Source organism: Vigna umbellata, chromosome 8, assembly GCF_029865625.1.
Source record: "Vigna umbellata cultivar VRB3 chromosome 8, Vumbellata_1.0, whole genome shotgun sequence".
In the NCBI taxonomy this organism is placed as follows: domain Eukaryota; kingdom Viridiplantae; phylum Streptophyta; class Magnoliopsida; order Fabales; family Fabaceae; genus Vigna; species Vigna umbellata.
This window is the reverse complement of record NC_142172.1, coordinates 35,428,139-35,446,408: the sequence shown is the minus strand read 5'-3', so window position 1 is coordinate 35,446,408 and position 18,270 is coordinate 35,428,139. Positions and strand designations below refer to the sequence as shown.

General features: G+C 32.6%; 4 protein-coding genes and 1 long non-coding RNA gene across 9 annotated transcripts; 4 read left to right on the top strand and 1 right to left on the bottom strand.

The window, feature by feature from the left end:
- Positions 1–2,260: 2,260 nt before the first annotated feature.
- LOC148194574 (uncharacterized) lies at positions 2,261–4,228 on the top strand. Its single transcript, XR_015781723.1, has 3 exons — positions 2,261–2,419; positions 3,705–3,762; positions 3,850–4,228. It is a non-coding gene; the product is annotated as an uncharacterized LOC148194574 (long non-coding RNA).
- A 1,383-nt stretch (positions 4,229–5,611) lies between these two features.
- LOC124829427 (uncharacterized) lies at positions 5,612–9,121 on the bottom strand. Of its 5 annotated transcripts, none has more exons than XR_015781637.1 (4): positions 8,853–9,090; positions 7,209–7,282; positions 6,007–6,098; positions 5,612–5,914 (listed from the first exon to the last, which is right to left on the bottom strand). XR_015781637.1 is itself a non-coding variant. In XM_088096918.1 (3 exons), the coding sequence occupies exons 1-3, from the start codon at positions 9,108–9,110 to the stop codon at positions 7,100–7,102; spliced, it is 339 nt and encodes a 112-aa protein (XP_087953044.1). In that variant the 5' UTR covers positions 9,111–9,121; the 3' UTR covers positions 6,107–7,099. The 5 variants fall into 5 exon arrangements, 1 of the variants encoding a protein (XP_087953044.1); XR_015781639.1 differs by having other exon boundaries at positions 7,237–7,282; XR_015781638.1 differs by having other exon boundaries at positions 7,248–7,282; positions 8,853–9,088.
- A 15-nt stretch (positions 9,122–9,136) lies between these two features.
- On the top strand, positions 9,137–11,288 carry LOC124829426 (UPF0426 protein At1g28150, chloroplastic). The gene is made up of 3 exons (XM_047302932.2): positions 9,137–9,278; positions 9,358–9,516; positions 10,954–11,288. Exons 1-3 carry the CDS (start codon positions 9,234–9,236, stop codon positions 11,128–11,130), a joined length of 381 nt encoding a protein of 126 aa, XP_047158888.1. The 5' UTR covers positions 9,137–9,233; the 3' UTR covers positions 11,131–11,288.
- Positions 11,289–11,432: 144 nt separating this feature from the next.
- On the top strand, positions 11,433–13,432 carry LOC124829428 (Late embryogenesis abundant (LEA) hydroxyproline-rich glycoprotein family). Its single transcript, XM_047302933.2, has one exon. It carries the CDS (start codon positions 12,440–12,442, stop codon positions 13,187–13,189), a length of 750 nt encoding a protein of 249 aa, XP_047158889.2. The 5' UTR covers positions 11,433–12,439; the 3' UTR covers positions 13,190–13,432.
- Positions 13,433–14,259: 827 nt separating this feature from the next.
- Positions 14,260–17,741, top strand: LOC124829429 (Cwf18 pre-mRNA splicing factor). The gene is made up of 4 exons (XM_047302934.2): positions 14,260–14,586; positions 14,666–14,789; positions 14,885–14,999; positions 17,397–17,741. The coding sequence occupies exons 1-4, from the start codon at positions 14,444–14,446 to the stop codon at positions 17,456–17,458; spliced, it is 444 nt and encodes a 147-aa protein (XP_047158890.1). The 5' UTR covers positions 14,260–14,443; the 3' UTR covers positions 17,459–17,741.
- Positions 17,742–18,270: the final 529 nt, after the last annotated feature.

The window sequence follows — 18,270 nt, the reverse complement described above, 5'->3', positions numbered from 1 at the left end:
CAAACATTATTATAAAAGAAAAGATAACAAGTGAAAACAAAAAGTGTCCATCTATATAATTGAGTAAATAAATAAAATAATCATCTAAATTGTTCAAAAACAAAATTGAACAATATTATAGTATTTAGAAAGATCAAATTATTAACTTACATAATTAGAAATAGTAAATAAAAAAAATGCTAATTAAAAAATTATAAAAGATTGTCGGTGGTAGGTTAAAAGTTAATCTATTTCTAATTTGATCCGGACTCATTGAATTTGCAACTTGAATAAGTTAGGTTCAATTTAACCACATTTAAAATAATTATATATATTTTTTTCAATGGGACCTCCCTCGAATCCATGGTGAGCTGAATTGACTCAAAAGTTTGAATCCATTTTGACACATTTAAATGGAAGAGTGACGAATTTTCTACTTTGCTAATTTTTTAACTTCAAGTTATACAAATTTTGCACCTTTAAAACAACTATATTCTTTTCAATGGAAGCTGAATGAAAACTCATGGTGAGCCAAATTAACTCATGTTTGAACCCATTTTGACACCTTTAAATGGAATAGAGACAATTGTTCTAATTTGTTTACTTTTCAACTTTAAGTTATACATTATATAAACCAAAACATTAATATTTTTTTTATGTAAATGGTTTATTCTCTTTGTGTGAAACTATAATTAAATATGAAATTTTAATAAATATATAAATTAAATAAAGAAATTAGTGCAAAAATAACTTTTTATAACAATATTTTATACTAGTTATAATCCATTCGATATAACGTCAACAACATCCTTCATTGTGGCAACCGTGGCGGTCGACAAGGATGACACAAGGCTAAATGGCCTCACTCTCAGTACAACAGTGGAGGGGACTATGATTTTGGTGAGGAAGAAGGTAGCCATTCCTACGAAGAGGAAAGAGTAAAGAGGTTGCACCAACGCTAGAAACGGCTTCGACAGTGGCGGTCGCAACACCTCTAACCATAAGCAATCACGACGTAGTGGTAGCGGACCATGAGGAGAGAGAAACTTGAGAGATTTGAAGAAACCCATAGGTGAAGAGGGTTGCCCACCAACTTCAACAACAACTTCGCGTACACGAACACCGATAACATCAAAATCGAGGACATGCATAAAATAACTCACGAGCATTGCACTTAAATACCCACATAGCATCTCAAACGCACTCTCCATACCCAATAAGAATGGAATAGCACAAGAAAGACAATGTTAATGGAAGATTGAAGGGGCGACGATTTTTCATATGTTTTTGGATTAAGAACATGATAGGCAGAAGAGAGAATGAGTGTGAGTGTTAGATTCATTTTTGGATGTTGACTTTATTATAGGATTTTGTTCTTCTTTGTGAGCAAACATGGGTTGTAAAGTTTGATGGCCTTAGATTATTATATCGATTGTGACCTTAATCTATATAAAAAATGGAATTTTCTATTCTAGAATCATAATAGAAAACTTTTTTTAACCTTATAAAAAAGACTTTTTTATTAGTAAGAAGAATATAAATTTCAAATAACTTAAATTAACATTTCCAAATACTTCTATTACATTCAAATCTACACAACTAATTTTGAGATGTTAATTCAATGAATAAAAAAAAATTCCTTCAAGACTATTCATCAATAAGTTATAAATAAAATGCCTTTTTTTATCTATCTTTCCATCATACATAATCGTGTAATATGTTCTCTTCCACTTTTCTTTAAAAATGTTTAGAAATTAAATTAATTTTGTTCAATGTTTCAAAATAGGTGTTTATAACCAACTCCACATTTTCCAATCATCTCACATTTTTATAAAAAATGGGTTTTTAATTACAAGAAATAAAATACCACTTGTATAAAAAAAATTCAACAAATTGAATATCAATTTCTTGTTTATAACCCTTTTTAATCATTATTTATGGTTATTTGAACTCCTTAATATTATCAATTCTTTCCTTTTCTTTAAAACCAAATATACATTGTCTTTATTTAACCCTTCGTTCACTTAATTTTCATTTATTATATTTAACCTTCTTTTTCTTAAAAAAATAATAAAACATTTTAGTAATGTTCTTCATAAATAGAGTTAGGTGTTTTATCTACCATGTTTCACATGACGAAAGGAAAAAATCTTGTGTTTTGTTAATAAATATAGAAAACAAAAATGATTCTGAATTGACACAGGTGGGACCCAATTTTTCTGAATGTCATTAAGGGCAAAGTTGTCATTTGCGGTGCCTGAAAAGTTTATTGAAATTTTTCGTTCCTTTCATAGTCGACCCTTTCATCTTGGAAGAGGAAGTCTAGGGTTATGGTTGAGAGAGAGCGAGAAAGAAAAAAAAAGGAGAACTCCATGGCTGTCACAGGCTAGACGTGATCGGTGATCAGAAGAGTTGGAACCGGCAAAGTGCGAAGCATGAGGTTTGTCCCCTTTCTATTCCTTTCTTGTTTTGTCATCATTTCTCTATCTTTCGTTTTCTTTTTTATTCATTTACGAAAACCCTAGAATAAAGGGGCAAAGGCGTGAGACAGAGAGTTTGGGTGGTGCTTCTTCTTCCTCTCTTCTTTTCTCTTCATAACGCGAGAATTTGAGCGGTGTGACTTAATCGGAAGGTGCACGTGATCGGACGGTGGGCGGTGCTTCTTCTTCGTTTCTTCTTTTGTGTTCATTTTCGAAAACCCTAGACTAAAAGGGGCAAGGTTTGATAAAGATGAGGTTGAGCAGTTTTAAATGCATAAGACCTCTTATGCCATTTATCATGAAAACCTTGACACTATTCCTTGTGTTTTATAACAAATTTGGGCCTTATCTTTTCTTTGCTTATTTAGGAAGAAAAAATGTGTCTACGTTTGTAGTATGTGTTTGGTTCACTGATTTCAAGTAATTTGTTTTATTTTATTTTTGTTCAAATGTAAAATAAAACAAAGAAGCACGAAACAAATTGCATTTGGATGAAGGGTATCGGTTTCAACATTATGAAAATGGTCCAATAGGTGAGATCCTCGGGCTATTAACTTGTTTTAGGTTAATATTATTGATTCAGTTGTATTCTGCACTTACAATCTTGGGTTATGCATTACTCCTAACTATTTTCTTTCTCTTTGTTTTTATATTTCAAACCTAGAGAACATATCTAGCTAGATTTAGTATATATTGTTAAAGAATATGCTTGAAATAACACAAAAAGAAAATGAAAATTGACAATGCATAGCCCAAAAATCAGGTCAACATAAAGAGAACTTTATAGGTGGTTATTACCGACTTGACACTATACAGGCAATCTCAGAATTTTGTCAAGATCTGGCATACCTTAAAGAAGTGTGAAAACTTTTCAGATTTAGCTGACATATTCCTCCTTTGCACTATTGTTTGTATTATGCAATGTTACTTTAGCTATCTTAATTTAATTTAAAGAGGCACCATGTTGAAAACCACCGAAAAAATCATTATATTTTTTTGAATCTGTGATATTGTTATGGAATTAGTTGAAAGGGAATAAAAGAGTATAAAAGTGGTAAGTAATTTAGATGACAGTTACACTTTAAGAAACAAGTATGAGTTGGTTCCTATAAGTTGGATGTCTTTTTGGTATATGAGTCGCAGATGAAATTGAGTAGGTTGAAAATTTAATTATTAAATAGTCATAATATGCATCAACAATTTATTTCATCTGAAATCATTTTATTTTCTGCTTTGCATATGCAGACTGCAGTTACTAGAAGATGACAAATACTTGTCTTCCACCTATCACATCACGACAATGGTAAAGTTTAAAAGTGTTTTGTACTGTGGTGATATATGTATTCTGAACTTTTTTTACCACTTTGAATGATATTCCGCTTATGTGCAGGTTTTTGCAAGTGATATTGGTTGCCCAATTGATGACTTAGTACGTCTATCAATACCAATTGTTATCAACAAGCCTCCAACACGTTTCGTTGATGACATCCTTAGCAAATTGACTCCACCTGTTCACAACGACAAACCTGAAGGCAGTGGATCAAAAAAGAACTAAAAGTGGAACAAATTGAGGACTATCATAATACGCTATTTTGTATTTCAGTTTTATCATTGTTGTCAGTTTTGAATATTGTCCGTGTTTACATGGATTTGTTATGTAGTATAATTAGTGAAGTACTAAAGTCAGAATCATGAATATGTTGTTGCATTAAGTGGTTATGTAATGTATGTTATGTTCCAAGTTTTATATGATGTTCCATTATTATTCATCTTAAGCTTGTAGAAATGATGGAAATGTTTTGTGATATAATTATGTTGAATTGTTTTAAGACTTGTCCATTTATTATATCAGTTTCAAGTTGTGTTACACACCTTACAATTTCAAAACAAATATTGGATAGTCCATTTCGTTCTTTGAAAAACACGTGTTATAGAGTTCCACTATTCCCTAATGATCCTTGGTTGTAGTAAGTGGTTATGTATAAAGTCTTATTTGGTTATTTCTGAAAGATGTTTTGAACAACAATAAAAGTGGTTTAATTCAATATCAATCATAACATTTGTTAGGTACAGTAAGCAAATATCTACTAAGTACTATGTGATTATTTCTGATGTATGTTATGTACGATAATAAAAGTGGTTTAATTCAATATCAATTATCACATTTCTTAGGTGTAGTAAGTGGTTATGTAATAGGTCCTATGTGGTTATTTGTGAAAGAGGTTCTGTACAACAATAAAATTGGTTTAATTCAATATCAATGATCACATATCTTAGGTGCAATAAGTGCTTACTTACTAAGTCCTATGTGGTTATGTGTGGAAGAGGTTCTGTACAACAATAAAAGTGGTTTAATTCAATATGATCATGACATATCTTAGGTGCCGTAAGTGGTTATCTATTAAGTCCAATGTGGTTATTTATGAAAGAAGTTTTGTATATGTGGTTATTTTTGAAAGAGGTATTGTAAAACAATAAAAGTGGTTTAATACAATATCATCATCACATATCTTAGGTGCAGTAAGTGGTTATCTATTAAGTCGAATGTGGTTATTTATGAAAAAGGTTTTGTACAAGAATAGAAGTGGTTTAATTGAATATCAATCATTCATTTCTTAGGTGCAGTAAGTGGTTATGTACTTAGTCTTATGTGGTTATTTATGAAAGAGGTTTTGTACAATAATAGAAAAGGTTTAATTGAATATCAATCATTCATTTCTTAGGTGCAGTAAGTAGTTATGTACTTAGTCCTATATGGTTATTTATGAAAGAGGTTTTGTACAAGAATAGAAAAGGTTTAATTGAATATCATCATCACATATCTTAGGTGCAGTAAGTGGTTATGTACTTAGTCCTATGTGGTTATTTATGAAAGAGGTTTTGTACAACAATAGAAAAGGTTTAATTGAATATCATCATCACATATCTTAGGTGCAGTAAGTGGTTATATACTTAGTCCTATGTGACTATTTATGAAAGAGGTTTTGTACAAGGATAAAAAAGGTTTAATTAAATATCAATAATTGATTTCTTAAGTTGTTTAATTCAATATGAATCATTACATTTCTTAAGACAGATTTCATCAATATGGTTGCCATCCAAACTTTTATGAATAACCAAACTTAAATTTTCATCCATAAAGCATTTTATAATCAGTCATAAAATTCATAAACATTAAATAGTGAAACTTATTCTTCATTACAAAAACTAAACATCCTAAAAACCAATAACATTCATTGTGTCCTAATCAATCATATTTCGTTGACATTCTAATCAATATGTACATTTATTGTTCCCCTACTTCAATGTATTGAATTTGGTCATGTTGTACAACTTTATGAGTTAATCAATGCCTAAAGCATCCCAAATTTCTTTAGTACCCTAGTGCGATGAACATTATCTTCGTGTAATACCCACTGACAACCCATCTGTTGTCGCACAACTTGTAATTGTTCCTGCAATAACAATACTCTTGTTAAATATTACACTTAAGAAACTTTTATCAATAAATCATATGCAAATAAACATATACATAAATAAAACAAACCGTTGTGTAATCAGGCATTTTTTTTCCCATCGAATTTAGGTAAGTGGTCCCATAACTCCATATATTTAATCACCAACATACCACAATCATACCTACACATTAAATAAATATTAGAAAGAAGTGGTTATTACTATTACAAGCTTCTACTGACTTGACCTACAGGGAAGTGAGAAGCACACTCAACCATGAGAGAGCACTTCTAAACTACTATTACAAGCTTTTCTGAAAAAATAAAATTCTCACTCACAAAATTTCAATCAAGTATGTCCTTAAAAGGACTACAAATATATCCTTAACAATTATCCTAATTGATAAAATAAAAAATTAAGATATTCCTAATTTTGACATTTTTAATTATAGTTAAATTTTGGCTTCATGTCTCAAAGAACACAAATTTACTGCTATGGTATCCCATACTGTCCTTTCAGTCTTCAGCATCAGAGAAATAAACCAAAAGGAACAATTTTTCTTTTTAAGTTTTGCTTAAAAAACCATGGATTTTTCCTTTTTTTTTCTTTCATATTTTAGCTTTAACATAGTTTGATCAACAACTAATTGTGATATGCATGCACCTATCGTTGTCAACATGTTCTTGGTAATGTATTATGTCCTTTGTTGTCATCTTAACTTCAAAGGGTGATGTTTTCTGTTTGGACCAATTACAATTTAATTATCATAGTATGTTATAGCTAATGTTAATAACCCTTAAGTTTGGTTATATGCCCATATTTTTCCCTCTTCGTTATTGAAAGACCAACCAGAATCAATCATTATGTTTATCTTGTACATGAAGTCTTTCTTTTATATATATTTGGTTTTGCTGTTTTAAAGCTTATGCATTATTAGGAGGTGATTAAGGCAATGTCTCTTTAGCAATCTTTCGATTTTACCTTTAAGTCATCACAATAACAGTAACATATATGTTTACAGAATTCACAAAAAATGAGTGAAGACTACTTAAAATCAAAGCATTTGTTGTATAAATGAATCTGGTATTGCATAAGCAGTTATAGTGTCTACCAAATCGACTAAAAATTTAAAAGGTGTCGACTTTATTCTTTCCTTATGAAAGGATGACAGAGAAACATTTAATTCAACTATAGGTTGGGTTTGTACTTGTGCCTAACTCTAACTCTACCCTGCAAGTATAAACCAAACCATAAACCAAACCATATCTTAGTATAATAAAGGCAACAATCTACCTAATAAATATTAAATTGAAACAATTACAGCATATTTACAGGTTCATTGACTTCTCTGTCCATATCACTATATCCTGCACATTTTACCAAACACAATCAACATCATTGTATAATGAGAGTGACAAGTTCAATTTAATATATTGGTAAAATAATATGTATTTAACTCATTCATATCATCAGATTTTTCACTCAATTATCCAAAACAACACATTATTCACATTGCAATCACCTAAGGACAACATTACACACCAAACAGTATAAAGGCAGTACCAATGCGTAAAACATATCCCTTTCATTTTCATACATCTGTGCATGTTCAAACATATTTTACAGACATCCCCAATTCAACCCTTCATCCCATGCACCATAACATAGAGTCATATAATGTACAAAGCATATTTTATCATGCACTCTACTTTATTCAATATCTAATATGTCTTAACAAAACATAATCATGGAATCAGGTTCATGTATAAGTCTACTTATCTCATTTAAGCAGTCATTTTATTAAAACATGTTTTTGTATAAGGGTACAACAAAGCATAATTAAGGTCAACACAATCACTCCATCCAACATTAGAGTCTTAAAGTTAGATTAACAACACCCAACCCTTTAACACCCATCATAATAACACAAGTAATATTAGCATTACTATACATCTTTAAAACATATATATATATATATATATATATATATATATATATATATATATATATATATATATATATATATATATATATATATATATATATTCTACCATCAATTTACCATTCTAACATCAATCGTGGTCCACCAAAATCATCTCCTAACATTAATTATAGCTTCAGAAAATTCCAAGCAACTACATCCCGCTTAGCCAATCATGCTTAAAAATTTCAAAAGGACTAAATTTAAAATTGCCAATAATCAATTATTGGACCCAAGAAAAAAACCTTGTGAACTCGACAACACTAGAAATGGTGAAAAATTAAGTAAGATTGCATCACTGCAATTGGCAAACGCTAGACTGACAAGATTAAAAAATATTTTATAGACCCCTCCCAGTTGAATAAAAATAGATAAAATTCAGTAAGTTTAGAATGATTCATGTAAAGATTTCATTCACAAGGCGTAGCATTGATGGAGGGAAGAAAGTGGAAAAGATGGGGATGATATATAAAGGCATGTTTTAAATAGGGAGGTTAGCATAAAGAGTGGTTACAAAGCAATGACATGGATGGATGGGAAAAAATGAGGAATTGCATCTGCAGAGTGCAGTGTAGGTTTGATTCCTTTCATTTGTGTGTCTTCATTTCGAAGACTAGCTCGTCAATTTCTTCTAAAAAATGTATACATCAACAAGCTTCAAATTTTTATTTTATATTTAACTATAAAACTTGTTTATTTTACCACCTCTGTATATTACGAGTACATATTACGACATAATGTATATCACCACAATGTGATATTCCAGAGCATATTGTTTTTGGTTACATAAAACTCACTAATACCATTTTTGTGTTTGGTTCCCACATCGAAAATGATAAAGCATTTGTACTGAAAATAATCTTGCAGAAATACATCACAATGTACTTCAAAAAGGAAACGCGAAATCAAAATAGAAAAACCCTCACTTAGGAGAGATCAAAAAACAAAACCCCTACCTCAAGCTCACAATCGAGAGATGAGATTGGGAGCGGCACTAGCGATGGAAGCACCGAAGAAGCAGAAATCAGAATAGAGGCACTACTGATGGAGAAGAATGCTTGTGACAAAGAAAACCTAAATGGATTTTCTAGCGAGGAGAACGTTTCCCAAATTCTATTTTTTCCAATTTTACCCTCATCCACTCTGCACTCTTTTTTCCAAAACGCTGATGTGGACCGTGTCATTTGAATGTAACTGACACGTAGGCGTGTCATTGTATTACTACTCTATAGAAAAGAGTTTAGAATTTCCGAACTTCCGTTTTCTTAATTGTGGAGAGAATTTCAATTGGTAGTGAAGTCGAATCTATTGTGTTGAAGAAAAGAGCAAGCATAGCTATGTCTCTCCTTAAATCTCCTCTGCTGTCGCTGCCATCTATTCAGGTTCATTATCTCATCTTCTTCCTCTCTTGTTCCGTTCTACCTAACTTCCTCATTTTCCTCTCGTTAATTTGATTCACAGTGCTGGAAATCGAAGCAAGAAGCTAGGTTATTGTCACATGGGCCAAGCATAGGAGGAATCAGCAGAACCATCCGTAGAACAGGGAAAAGGAATGGAAATGGGGTTAAAGCCTTTTTCTTTAATCCTGAACAAGACCCCATCGTCAAAGATGCTCTCAAGGTATGAGTGTCTGTTCTTCTCATCATTCGTTTATAGCTCAGACTTAGATAACATAATCTCATATTGCCTAATTCTGTGTTTTGATTAACTGTTACTGTTTCATGTCACGTGGCATAGCACGTATGAAATGAAAGAAAAAAAGTGAAATTTGTCTTTAAAATGAACAAGCAAAGGTGTATCTGCTTTTCAGATTTAATATGTTACGATCGAAATGTACTTTAAATTAAATCAAGGTTCATCTGCAATTGACTTTTGAAATGTTTGTGACTGTGAGGAAGAGTGATACACTTCCTTAGTTAGACTTCAAAGATTTTTCGAACAAAGATAGAAGTATCTCTTAACACCATGAGTAGCCCTGTGAAATACGATTGGGATTTCAGACTGTGCTTACATTTTACTATCTAGTCTAATGATGAAGAGCCAACTGGCGCCGTACATACTAGGGGGACCAGAATACTGATGATCCTGCCACCTGAAATACAAGAACGTCTAGTGGAGCTTAATCCGATTCATACATTTGTTTTGGACTAGGAGTAGGTTGGGATACTTTTCCAAGTATATTGCTGCCTTGATTTTATATAAATGATTTTAAAACAAAAAAATCATACAACAATTTGTACCGCGATATAACTTTTGTAGGTCTCTCTCTTGCAAGTCATATATTACATGTCATAATTATGAAAAGGGATAGACACAAAAAGTAATGTTGTATAAACTGTTTGTGTATTCGTATGTCTAATTTATATAGAGCTGAAGAGCAAATTATAAGCTTTTCTTTTTGTTTGGGGGGAGGGAGTCAAAGATCCATAGATATTGTTGAACTTTTGTGGTTTATTGGTGGGACTATATGGCTTTATTGTAAAAAAGAACTGATATGCTATTCCAGAGTGGTGTCATGTGACCTTTGCTTCCAACTTAAGAAGTGAGGTTATACTTAATTGTTGCCCATAGTCTAAACACTTGTATCACTGGTTCGTAAACAAATGAGTTGTCAATAGATAAGGCTCGTGGTGGGAGATTTTTGAAGCGGAGTGCTTATGGAGAAGTTTTCTTCAAATAGATCCATACACTTTATGCCTTCATGAACATGCCTCCTGTGTTTGAGTAAATTTTATGACAGCTGAGATGCAATTTGTGGTGAAAACGTCGAATTCCTGTTCAGTTCATGGGTAAATATTTGATTGATTTTCTGTTTTGTCCTCAGAAAACCATACAGTAAAAAGTTGGTTTTATTTTTGCTGACTTGAAATAGACAGAGACCTTATTACTTTGTTAAAACCTACGGCCAGTAATCTAAAAGCATTGATTAGCTGTAGTTTTCCTTGACTCTTGACATTTACTCGGATGTTGTCGCAATACTGTAGAGTGAAAAAGCATTCTGTTGGCATTGAAAATTTTACTTGCTTTTATCACCCTTTGTCATTGCTATAATTGCAGGAACCAGTGGCATTTTTGGGTGGAATGTTTGCGGGTGTTTTAAGGCTAGATTTGAATGAGGACCCTCTCAAGGAATGGGTTACTAGGACTGTGGAAGCTGCAGGTATTAGCGAAGAAGAAGTGAATACGGAGGAGTCAACAACTGAGGCAGCTCCACTAGAGATTCAGATTGAATAACAATTACATTGTTTCTTTATTATACAAACTTTATAAAACTTGCGTGGGATTATTATGCCCACATACCAATGGAAATTGGTTCAATTGGTCATGAATTTTATAATCTTTGGATTTACATATATGAAATGGAGAACATCTCCTGTCTCTTGATTTTAGCATTTGAATTGGTGTGATAACTTTCTTGATTTGGTATCATGAGGTCTCTGTTATTGTTATTATGGCAGCTAAATTTTATCCTCAAGCATTTTTTTCAGAAACCAAATAAAAACGATGCTGGACATTATTGATATTGACACCGTTTGTTTTAACCTGCTATACAACTTCCAAACTATTTTTTACCTAGCTTTATCTTGATATAATGGTAAAGCAAGTTGCTTAGTCAGGTAGTTTAGTCTCAAACAGTTTGCTAAAGGTGTATTTAATTTATTGAGAATTCTGCGCACCAGGTCTTCATTTTAATAATTGTTTATAGATACAAAATTTCTCAATACTTATGTCAGTGTCGGCCTCAGTTAATGGTATACTTAAGTAGTTGTGGCGAATAAACTTGTTTTATAATTCCTGATTGCGACGGGCATGCATTACAAACTACCTCCCTAGGTTCGTAGTTATAGACACTATTTGTTTGGTTTTAAGGAACATCCTCAAACCCCAATCGAAGTCAACCAATAGCTTGGTTAAGTTTTTGTTTATACCTAATCGTATTTACTTATATACCACAATGTCCTTTTTGTAAAGTGTGAAAAAGTAGCCTTAATGGGCAAGTAAGGTTTCCTTCACTGCAAAGCAAGTTTGAAAGAACGTCAATACGTCTATCTCCTCATTTGTGTCAAGAATTACCAGCTCTTGCCATGCATTTCTTATTGTGGAAATGATGATGCTTGCTGCATAAAGCATTGTCGCAAAATCATGAAAGTGCAAAAAATTCTAGAAGAATAACCATACAATTAAATAACACAACAATACAAAGGTTTGAAGTCTGTCAACCTGCATCTTTACAGATGTCATGGCGTGGTTGAAAGAAAATGTAAAAAACTCTTGTATCTGACGCAACACAAATAGCAGAGTCAATATGTAGATGAACTACCACTGATCTATTTCGGTAAATAACATGCCGTTTGTAGGTGAGGAAGGTAACCACACCACTGTACCTTTTGACAGGCCATCACTCCAATTTCCAATAGCATCTTTCATATTTAGAATTCGAAATAAGTGTGTGTATAGGAGCAGCAACACGAGCTAGATATAAAACTGTGCTTGCCATCACAAAATTTGAGAAAGAACAGCACTCAGTAAATCACTCCTATTCATGGCAGATCATCAGAGACTGAGGATCCACCCTATGGAAGGGGAAGCACCACCTCCCCCAACAACGCCATTGGTACCTCCAGGCGCCTCAAGATCAGAAAAGGGTGTCCCTTTACACCATCCACCACTGCTACGTTCTGTGCCAGCAGTATACTCTAAACCAGGGAAAAGAAGCTGTTGTTGCAAGTGCATGTGTTGGATAATAAGCTTGTTTGTTCTGCTCCTCATTGTCCTGGCTGCAATTGTTGGAATCCTTTACCTAGTCTTCGAACCAAAACTTCCAGATTACTCAGTTGACACACTCAGGATAAGTGATCTGAGGCTTAACTTTGACATGAGTCTGTATGCAAAGTTTGATGTGAAGATCACAGCAAACAATCCAAACAAGAAGATTGGCATCTACTATGAAAAGGGTGGAAAGTTAAGTGTGTGGTACACAAACACAAGGCTTTGTGAAGGGTCACTGCCGCAGTTCTACCAAGGTCACCAGAACAAAACAGTGCTCAACGTGTCCTTGAGTGGTCAAGTGCAGTCTGGAAGCACCTTAATGAAGGCACTGCAACAGCAACAGCAGACAGGACGCATTCCATTGGATCTGAAGGTTCATGCACCAATCGCAATCAAACTTGGGAGGTTGAAGCTGATGAAGATCAGAGTCTTGGGAGAATGCCTGTTGGTGGTGGATAGCTTATCATCTAATAATCTCATAAGCATCAAGGCTAGCAACTGCAAATTCAGAATGAAACTTTGATTTCCATTCTGAGAGTTTTTGCCTTGCTTCATCTCATTTGTTTGTATTCTTTTTTTTCTTTAAAGATTGAAAGACTTTTGATTCTTTCATGGATATTTTGAGTTCTAGATTTTGGATACTCCATGTGAAACACCCCATGTTTCTATATCACCAGCTATTATCTCTGTATTTTTTTTTCTTCTTCCTCTGAGAGTGTCTATCAGCATGGGTGTCCATCAAAGATTTTTCATATTTCTTACACTACATTATTGCAGCAATTCATAGAATTTTTTTGCTAACTTTTTATCTTTTATCATTCTTGATTTTGACAGTATATCCGATTGTTTGATTATGATGAAATGGATAGTCGTTTCAAGATTCTGTGACAAGAACGCCCGACGAATCACCACCGATTGAAGATAAAAGAAAACATAGAAAGAGCATGAATTAGTCCAATTTCCTCTAAATGAAGGAAGAGAAAAGGAAGTAAAAGAACTACGACATAATGTAACAAATATCATAAATATGTTTGGTATATTTAAGAGATTTTTAAAAGTAAGAGAAGTAATTAAATAAAATGGAAAAATTTTCCTTTCAAACTTAATTAAAAAATTTCAAAAATGGTACACTAATGAATTTTTTTAAAATATTTATATAAATACTAGAATTTAACCTTCCCAATGAAAGGTAAATATAAATAAAAATTAGTTGAAAATTAAAATTAATAGATAAAAAGGTAAAATAAATTCTATGTATAACAATAAATATAAAATTTTTGAAAATAAAATAAATAAATAAATAAATAAAATTTAAGCACATGTAATAACAAAGAAAATAAAAATATAAAATATAAAAACTAAATTAAATGAATAAAAGATAAAATATTTTTTTATGATAACAGAATAAATATAAATAATTAAAATTAAAAATATCAACTGATTAAAGAATTAATTGTTTAGACATTTTTCGACAAAATTAAATGAATATAATTAATAATATATTATATTAATTATAGGTTCAAAATATGATTTATCTATTTATTTTTTAAAACTATAAAATAGAATACCCGTATAAAACGAAGACAAAGACAGATGAATTGAACAGTAGGCACTGGGTGGGATATTGGCCATTGCATTTGGAAGAAGTGATTTTGTGAGTGTGTAGAAAGATTAGGGTTTTGTGTGCGTTTGTATAGAGTAGAAGAAGAAGAATTAGGGTTTGTGTATACGTAGATACAGAGAGATAGAGTAGAAGAAATTTTGATTGAGGGAAAAAATGGGTAGTGAAGAGGATTCGATCGAGCAAAGCGTTGCGTCCCGTCGCGAGAGACTGCTTGCTCTCAGAGCGGCTCAAGAGTTGTCCAGTGCTCCCGAACCAAAGGACAACGACGATGCTGAAGAAGAAGATCAACAACAAGAGTGGGTATCTGTCTACCTTCGATGCCTTCTCTTTCTCTGATACTCAAAAAAACTCACTGTTCTTGAAATTGTGTTGCAGAATGAAGTTTCGTAACTACGTTCCTCATGACAAGAACCTTCAGGAAGGGAAGCTTGCCCCTGCTGTGCTCCCCAAGTTCGAAGACCCTGTCGATGTGCCTCCACTCGAACCTCAGGCTCAGGAGGTACTACTCTAGTGCGTACTCCATTGATTAATCCGTCATTCTTTTTCTCTGTCTCTTTGTTTTGTAATATGTATTTTTTATACAAAAAAAATTAGGATCCGTTTCTGAATATTGCTCCGAAGAAACCTAACTGGGACCTGCGGAGAGATGTGCAGAAGAAGTTTGATAAGCTGGAGAAGCGAACTCAGAAGGCTCTCTATCAGCTCATGGGTACGTTTACCCATGTCCTTATTTCTTAACTGTGTTGCTCGGTGATAGGTATCTGCCATATGGTGGTGAATTGTTATGGGTACTTTCCCTTAGTTTTGTTAATTTTTTATGACACCTTGTTTCATGACATGAATCTTTATGCCATCTGAAAATACTGTCCGACGGTTTTCCTTGCGAACTATTGATTAATGCTGGGAAGCTATGCTATCTGTCCCTCGAGTTTGCTTTTGGTTTCCTTGTTTCTTTTATTTGTGTCGTCAGCTTTGCCCAAAATGCTAAATTCCTGTTGACAGATTAACCAAATTGTTTGCGATGATATTTGAGTCATAGTGTTGTAAAACAAATGGTAACGTTTAATTTTGTTTTCTTTGCCTCAATTTGTTTTATTTTATTCGAAGGCACTGCTTCATTTAGGAAAGCATTTTTAGTTCACTGCTAGCTACTTCTTACTTGGCTCCGGTGGGTTGATATTTGGAAAAATGGTAGATCAGTTGGTGAGCAGTATGATAAGAGATTATTTCGGTCTCCTAAACTTGCTAAAGATTATGGAAGGGAATGACAGAAGGAAGAACAGAAATATAATTGTTTTTCTCTTCTTTTCCAAATAGGAAGACCGAAAGGTTTGTCGAGCAAGTTCTTGCCGCTGTGATGCCACTTGTGTGTCATGTAGGCAATTTATGCTAGTCAATCAAATAGAGTTAGGGTTTAGGACAAGGTGACATTTTTGCTAGGTACAAGTTTTTACTAAAACAAACAGAAGTTTTGGAAGTAGGACCGAATACTAAATATTTGTTGAGGCTAACTTAAAAGACTGAAATGAAAGTCCGTTCTGTCTCGATTAATTATATTTGGATCTGAGGTTATCAAATCACAATTCAAATTGTTGGTAAATCAATCACCATTTAATTTTTGAATTGTGGTTGTTTCACTAAAGTAGCACTGTGTTAAAAACAATTTACCAAAAAATATTAAAACCACATAATACATGGTCAAATAGGTTGATGGTACAACATGGAAGGTGGCATTCCATGTACCAAAGCAAGGAGCCAAGAAGAATAGCACCTTCAATGAGAATGCAACAATGACACATGCATGTATTTGTTCAATGGTACACAATATTATTAATCCAATCTTATATAATAAAATTGTCTTCTCTCTTGAGAATGAGGTACGCACCCAAATTAACCAGCAGAAAAATGAGTGACAACTCGATCAGGTGCAAACTACAACGATAATATTATATTTTGTGTTACCTGACCTTTTCATTTCCTTTCCCAAACCAGGGTCGAAACTCTTCTAGTGTGTTCCATTTTGTTACTGTGCTTCGGCCAGCCCATTGACCCCAACCTGCTAGTAACCCCTATTGCCTATTGATTTTTACTAATTTCCCCGTAGTATATTTTTTCAATTTTAAAATAAAAAATGTATAGCTGACTCAATTAGGTGATTTCCAAACCTAAATGGATTAGGTTGGATCAGTTCTGTTTGGATTTATTTTCCCCCAAACCTAATCGGAAAGGATGGCAAACAACCAACTAGGATACGTTGAGTGACTGCTTGAATTTCTTAGCTTCAGAAAATTGATAACAAAGCTAGGTGTAACCAAATAATGGGGCCTTAGTAGTGCTCCTTCAATCTCTTCTTACAATTTAAAGTTGAATTTTTACTTTCTAGAAAAAATCATGAGTCGTGCAATTCATATCAATGATATAGAATCACGTCAACTCATGCACATTTGCATGATTGAAAATCGTTTGTGACTCATCAAATGATATGTAATTATTAATTATTAGCTTGCAAATCATGCAATTCGAAACACAAACGGTAAGAATCTAATAACTTGGCCTAAACAATAAAATTAATACTAACAGATGTCTTATTCCTCTAGGTGAAGTTAGGTTGGATACATAGATGACATGAGACACGGTCACAGGATGCCATCTAGGTACTATGTGAATCTAGTATATGCGAGTAGTAAATTTAGTATTATCAATTGCAAATTTTATAGGGTCTTTCGTTTCTGTTAAAATGGAATACAGGAATATGTATTACTTGAGGTCTTAAACACCTCTACACTTACATTTATAGAAAACAAAGTAACTAACCACACTCCTTTCCAACTCACTCCTTTCCAACTCACTCTTAGTTGGAACACACTTGAACACAACTCATACACACATAACTCATACACAGTAACCAATAATTCTAACAGTTTCCGCTGGCCATAAATATGCAAATAATTTATCTATATTCTATTTAGTTGGATAAGAGAACTGCTCTTTGTTTTTCTATTGTTTGTGTTAGTTTCATTGTCAACACTACTTCATCTGAATTACTTGTGTAGTCTTTGTGCCTTCTAATGAAATTTGGAGTCACTATAATGCTTTTGTTGGACAGTGGAACAAGAGAAGCAAAAACAATTGACTGAAGGAGATGATACAAATGGCACAGCAGAGTAGATTGCAATTTGTTACGGAAACTGAAAGATATGGAAGCAATATTTTGAGAACTCCTGTTCCATTTAAGCGTGTTATTAACGCATAAAGAATAGGAATCTGACACAGATTTAGCATTGTATTGTGAATTTCGTATCATTCACTTCTCTTTCCATGAACAAGTTTGAGTATATTAGATCTGTTTGTAGAGGTGAATATCCCTGGGATTCTGATAGTTGTATCAATTAGTTTATACATAACACTACTCAAATATGGGAAGATTTAATTTATTTTCCTCTTTTATGTACCCTGGCCATTGTGGAAACAGAGGATTGTTTTAAATATTCGTACCTCAATGTTCAGCATTGATGATATTTTTTTTTAAATATTCTCTTTTAATAAATATTTTTCCAAATAATCATAAATAGGCCGTTTTACTGTGTGTTGAGGAATGAGCTGGTGAGGACCTGATTTCTCAAGTGGCTATTCAATTTCTTTTTACCAATTGCTTTGAGAAATCGGTAATGCTATGATTTTGTTTTTTAAATCAATTTCATAATGATTTTGTTTTTTAAATCAATTTCATAATGATTTTGTTTTTTAAATCAATTTCATAATGATTTTGTTTTTTAAATCAATTTCATAATGATTTTGTTTTTTAAATTTACTAAATGATTATCAACAACTTTAAATAATTAAAATTGATTGCAATAATTTCTAATTGTTATTAAAGAACGAGATTTGATATTTTTGAATAAGCTTTTCTTATTAAATGACTTTTGTAAACAATTTTAAGTGTACGTGTATAGTTAGTTAATTACGTAATTTTTCTTAGA

Excerpts from the sequence above, each read along its gene's own strand:
- LOC124829427 (XM_088096918.1), bottom strand. The coding sequence starts at position 9,110 with ATGACACGCCTACGTGTCAGTTACATTCAAATGACACGGTCCACATCA. Across the intron at positions 7,283-8,852 it reads CTCTCGATTGTGAGCTTGAG|GATATAGTGATATGGACAGA; the intron begins GTAGGGGTTTTG and ends TAAAATGTGCAG. Across the intron at positions 7,146-7,247 it reads ACAGAGAAGTCAATGAACCT|GGTAGAGTTAGAGTTAGGCA; the intron begins GTAAATATGCTG and ends TTATACTTGCAG.
- LOC124829426 (XM_047302932.2), top strand. The coding sequence starts at position 9,234 with ATGTCTCTCCTTAAATCTCCTCTGCTGTCGCTGCCATCTATTCAG. Across the intron at positions 9,279-9,357 it reads TGTCGCTGCCATCTATTCAG|TGCTGGAAATCGAAGCAAGA; the intron begins GTTCATTATCTC and ends TTTGATTCACAG. Across the intron at positions 9,517-10,953 it reads TCGTCAAAGATGCTCTCAAG|GAACCAGTGGCATTTTTGGG; the intron begins GTATGAGTGTCT and ends CTATAATTGCAG.
- LOC124829428 (XM_047302933.2), top strand. The coding sequence starts at position 12,440 with ATGGCAGATCATCAGAGACTGAGGATCCACCCTATGGAAGGGGAAGCA.
- LOC124829429 (XM_047302934.2), top strand. The coding sequence starts at position 14,444 with ATGGGTAGTGAAGAGGATTCGATCGAGCAAAGCGTTGCGTCCCGTCGC. Across the intron at positions 14,587-14,665 it reads GAAGAAGATCAACAACAAGA|AATGAAGTTTCGTAACTACG; the intron begins GTGGGTATCTGT and ends ATTGTGTTGCAG. Across the intron at positions 15,000-17,396 it reads GGCTCTCTATCAGCTCATGG|TGGAACAAGAGAAGCAAAAA; the intron begins GTACGTTTACCC and ends TTTGTTGGACAG.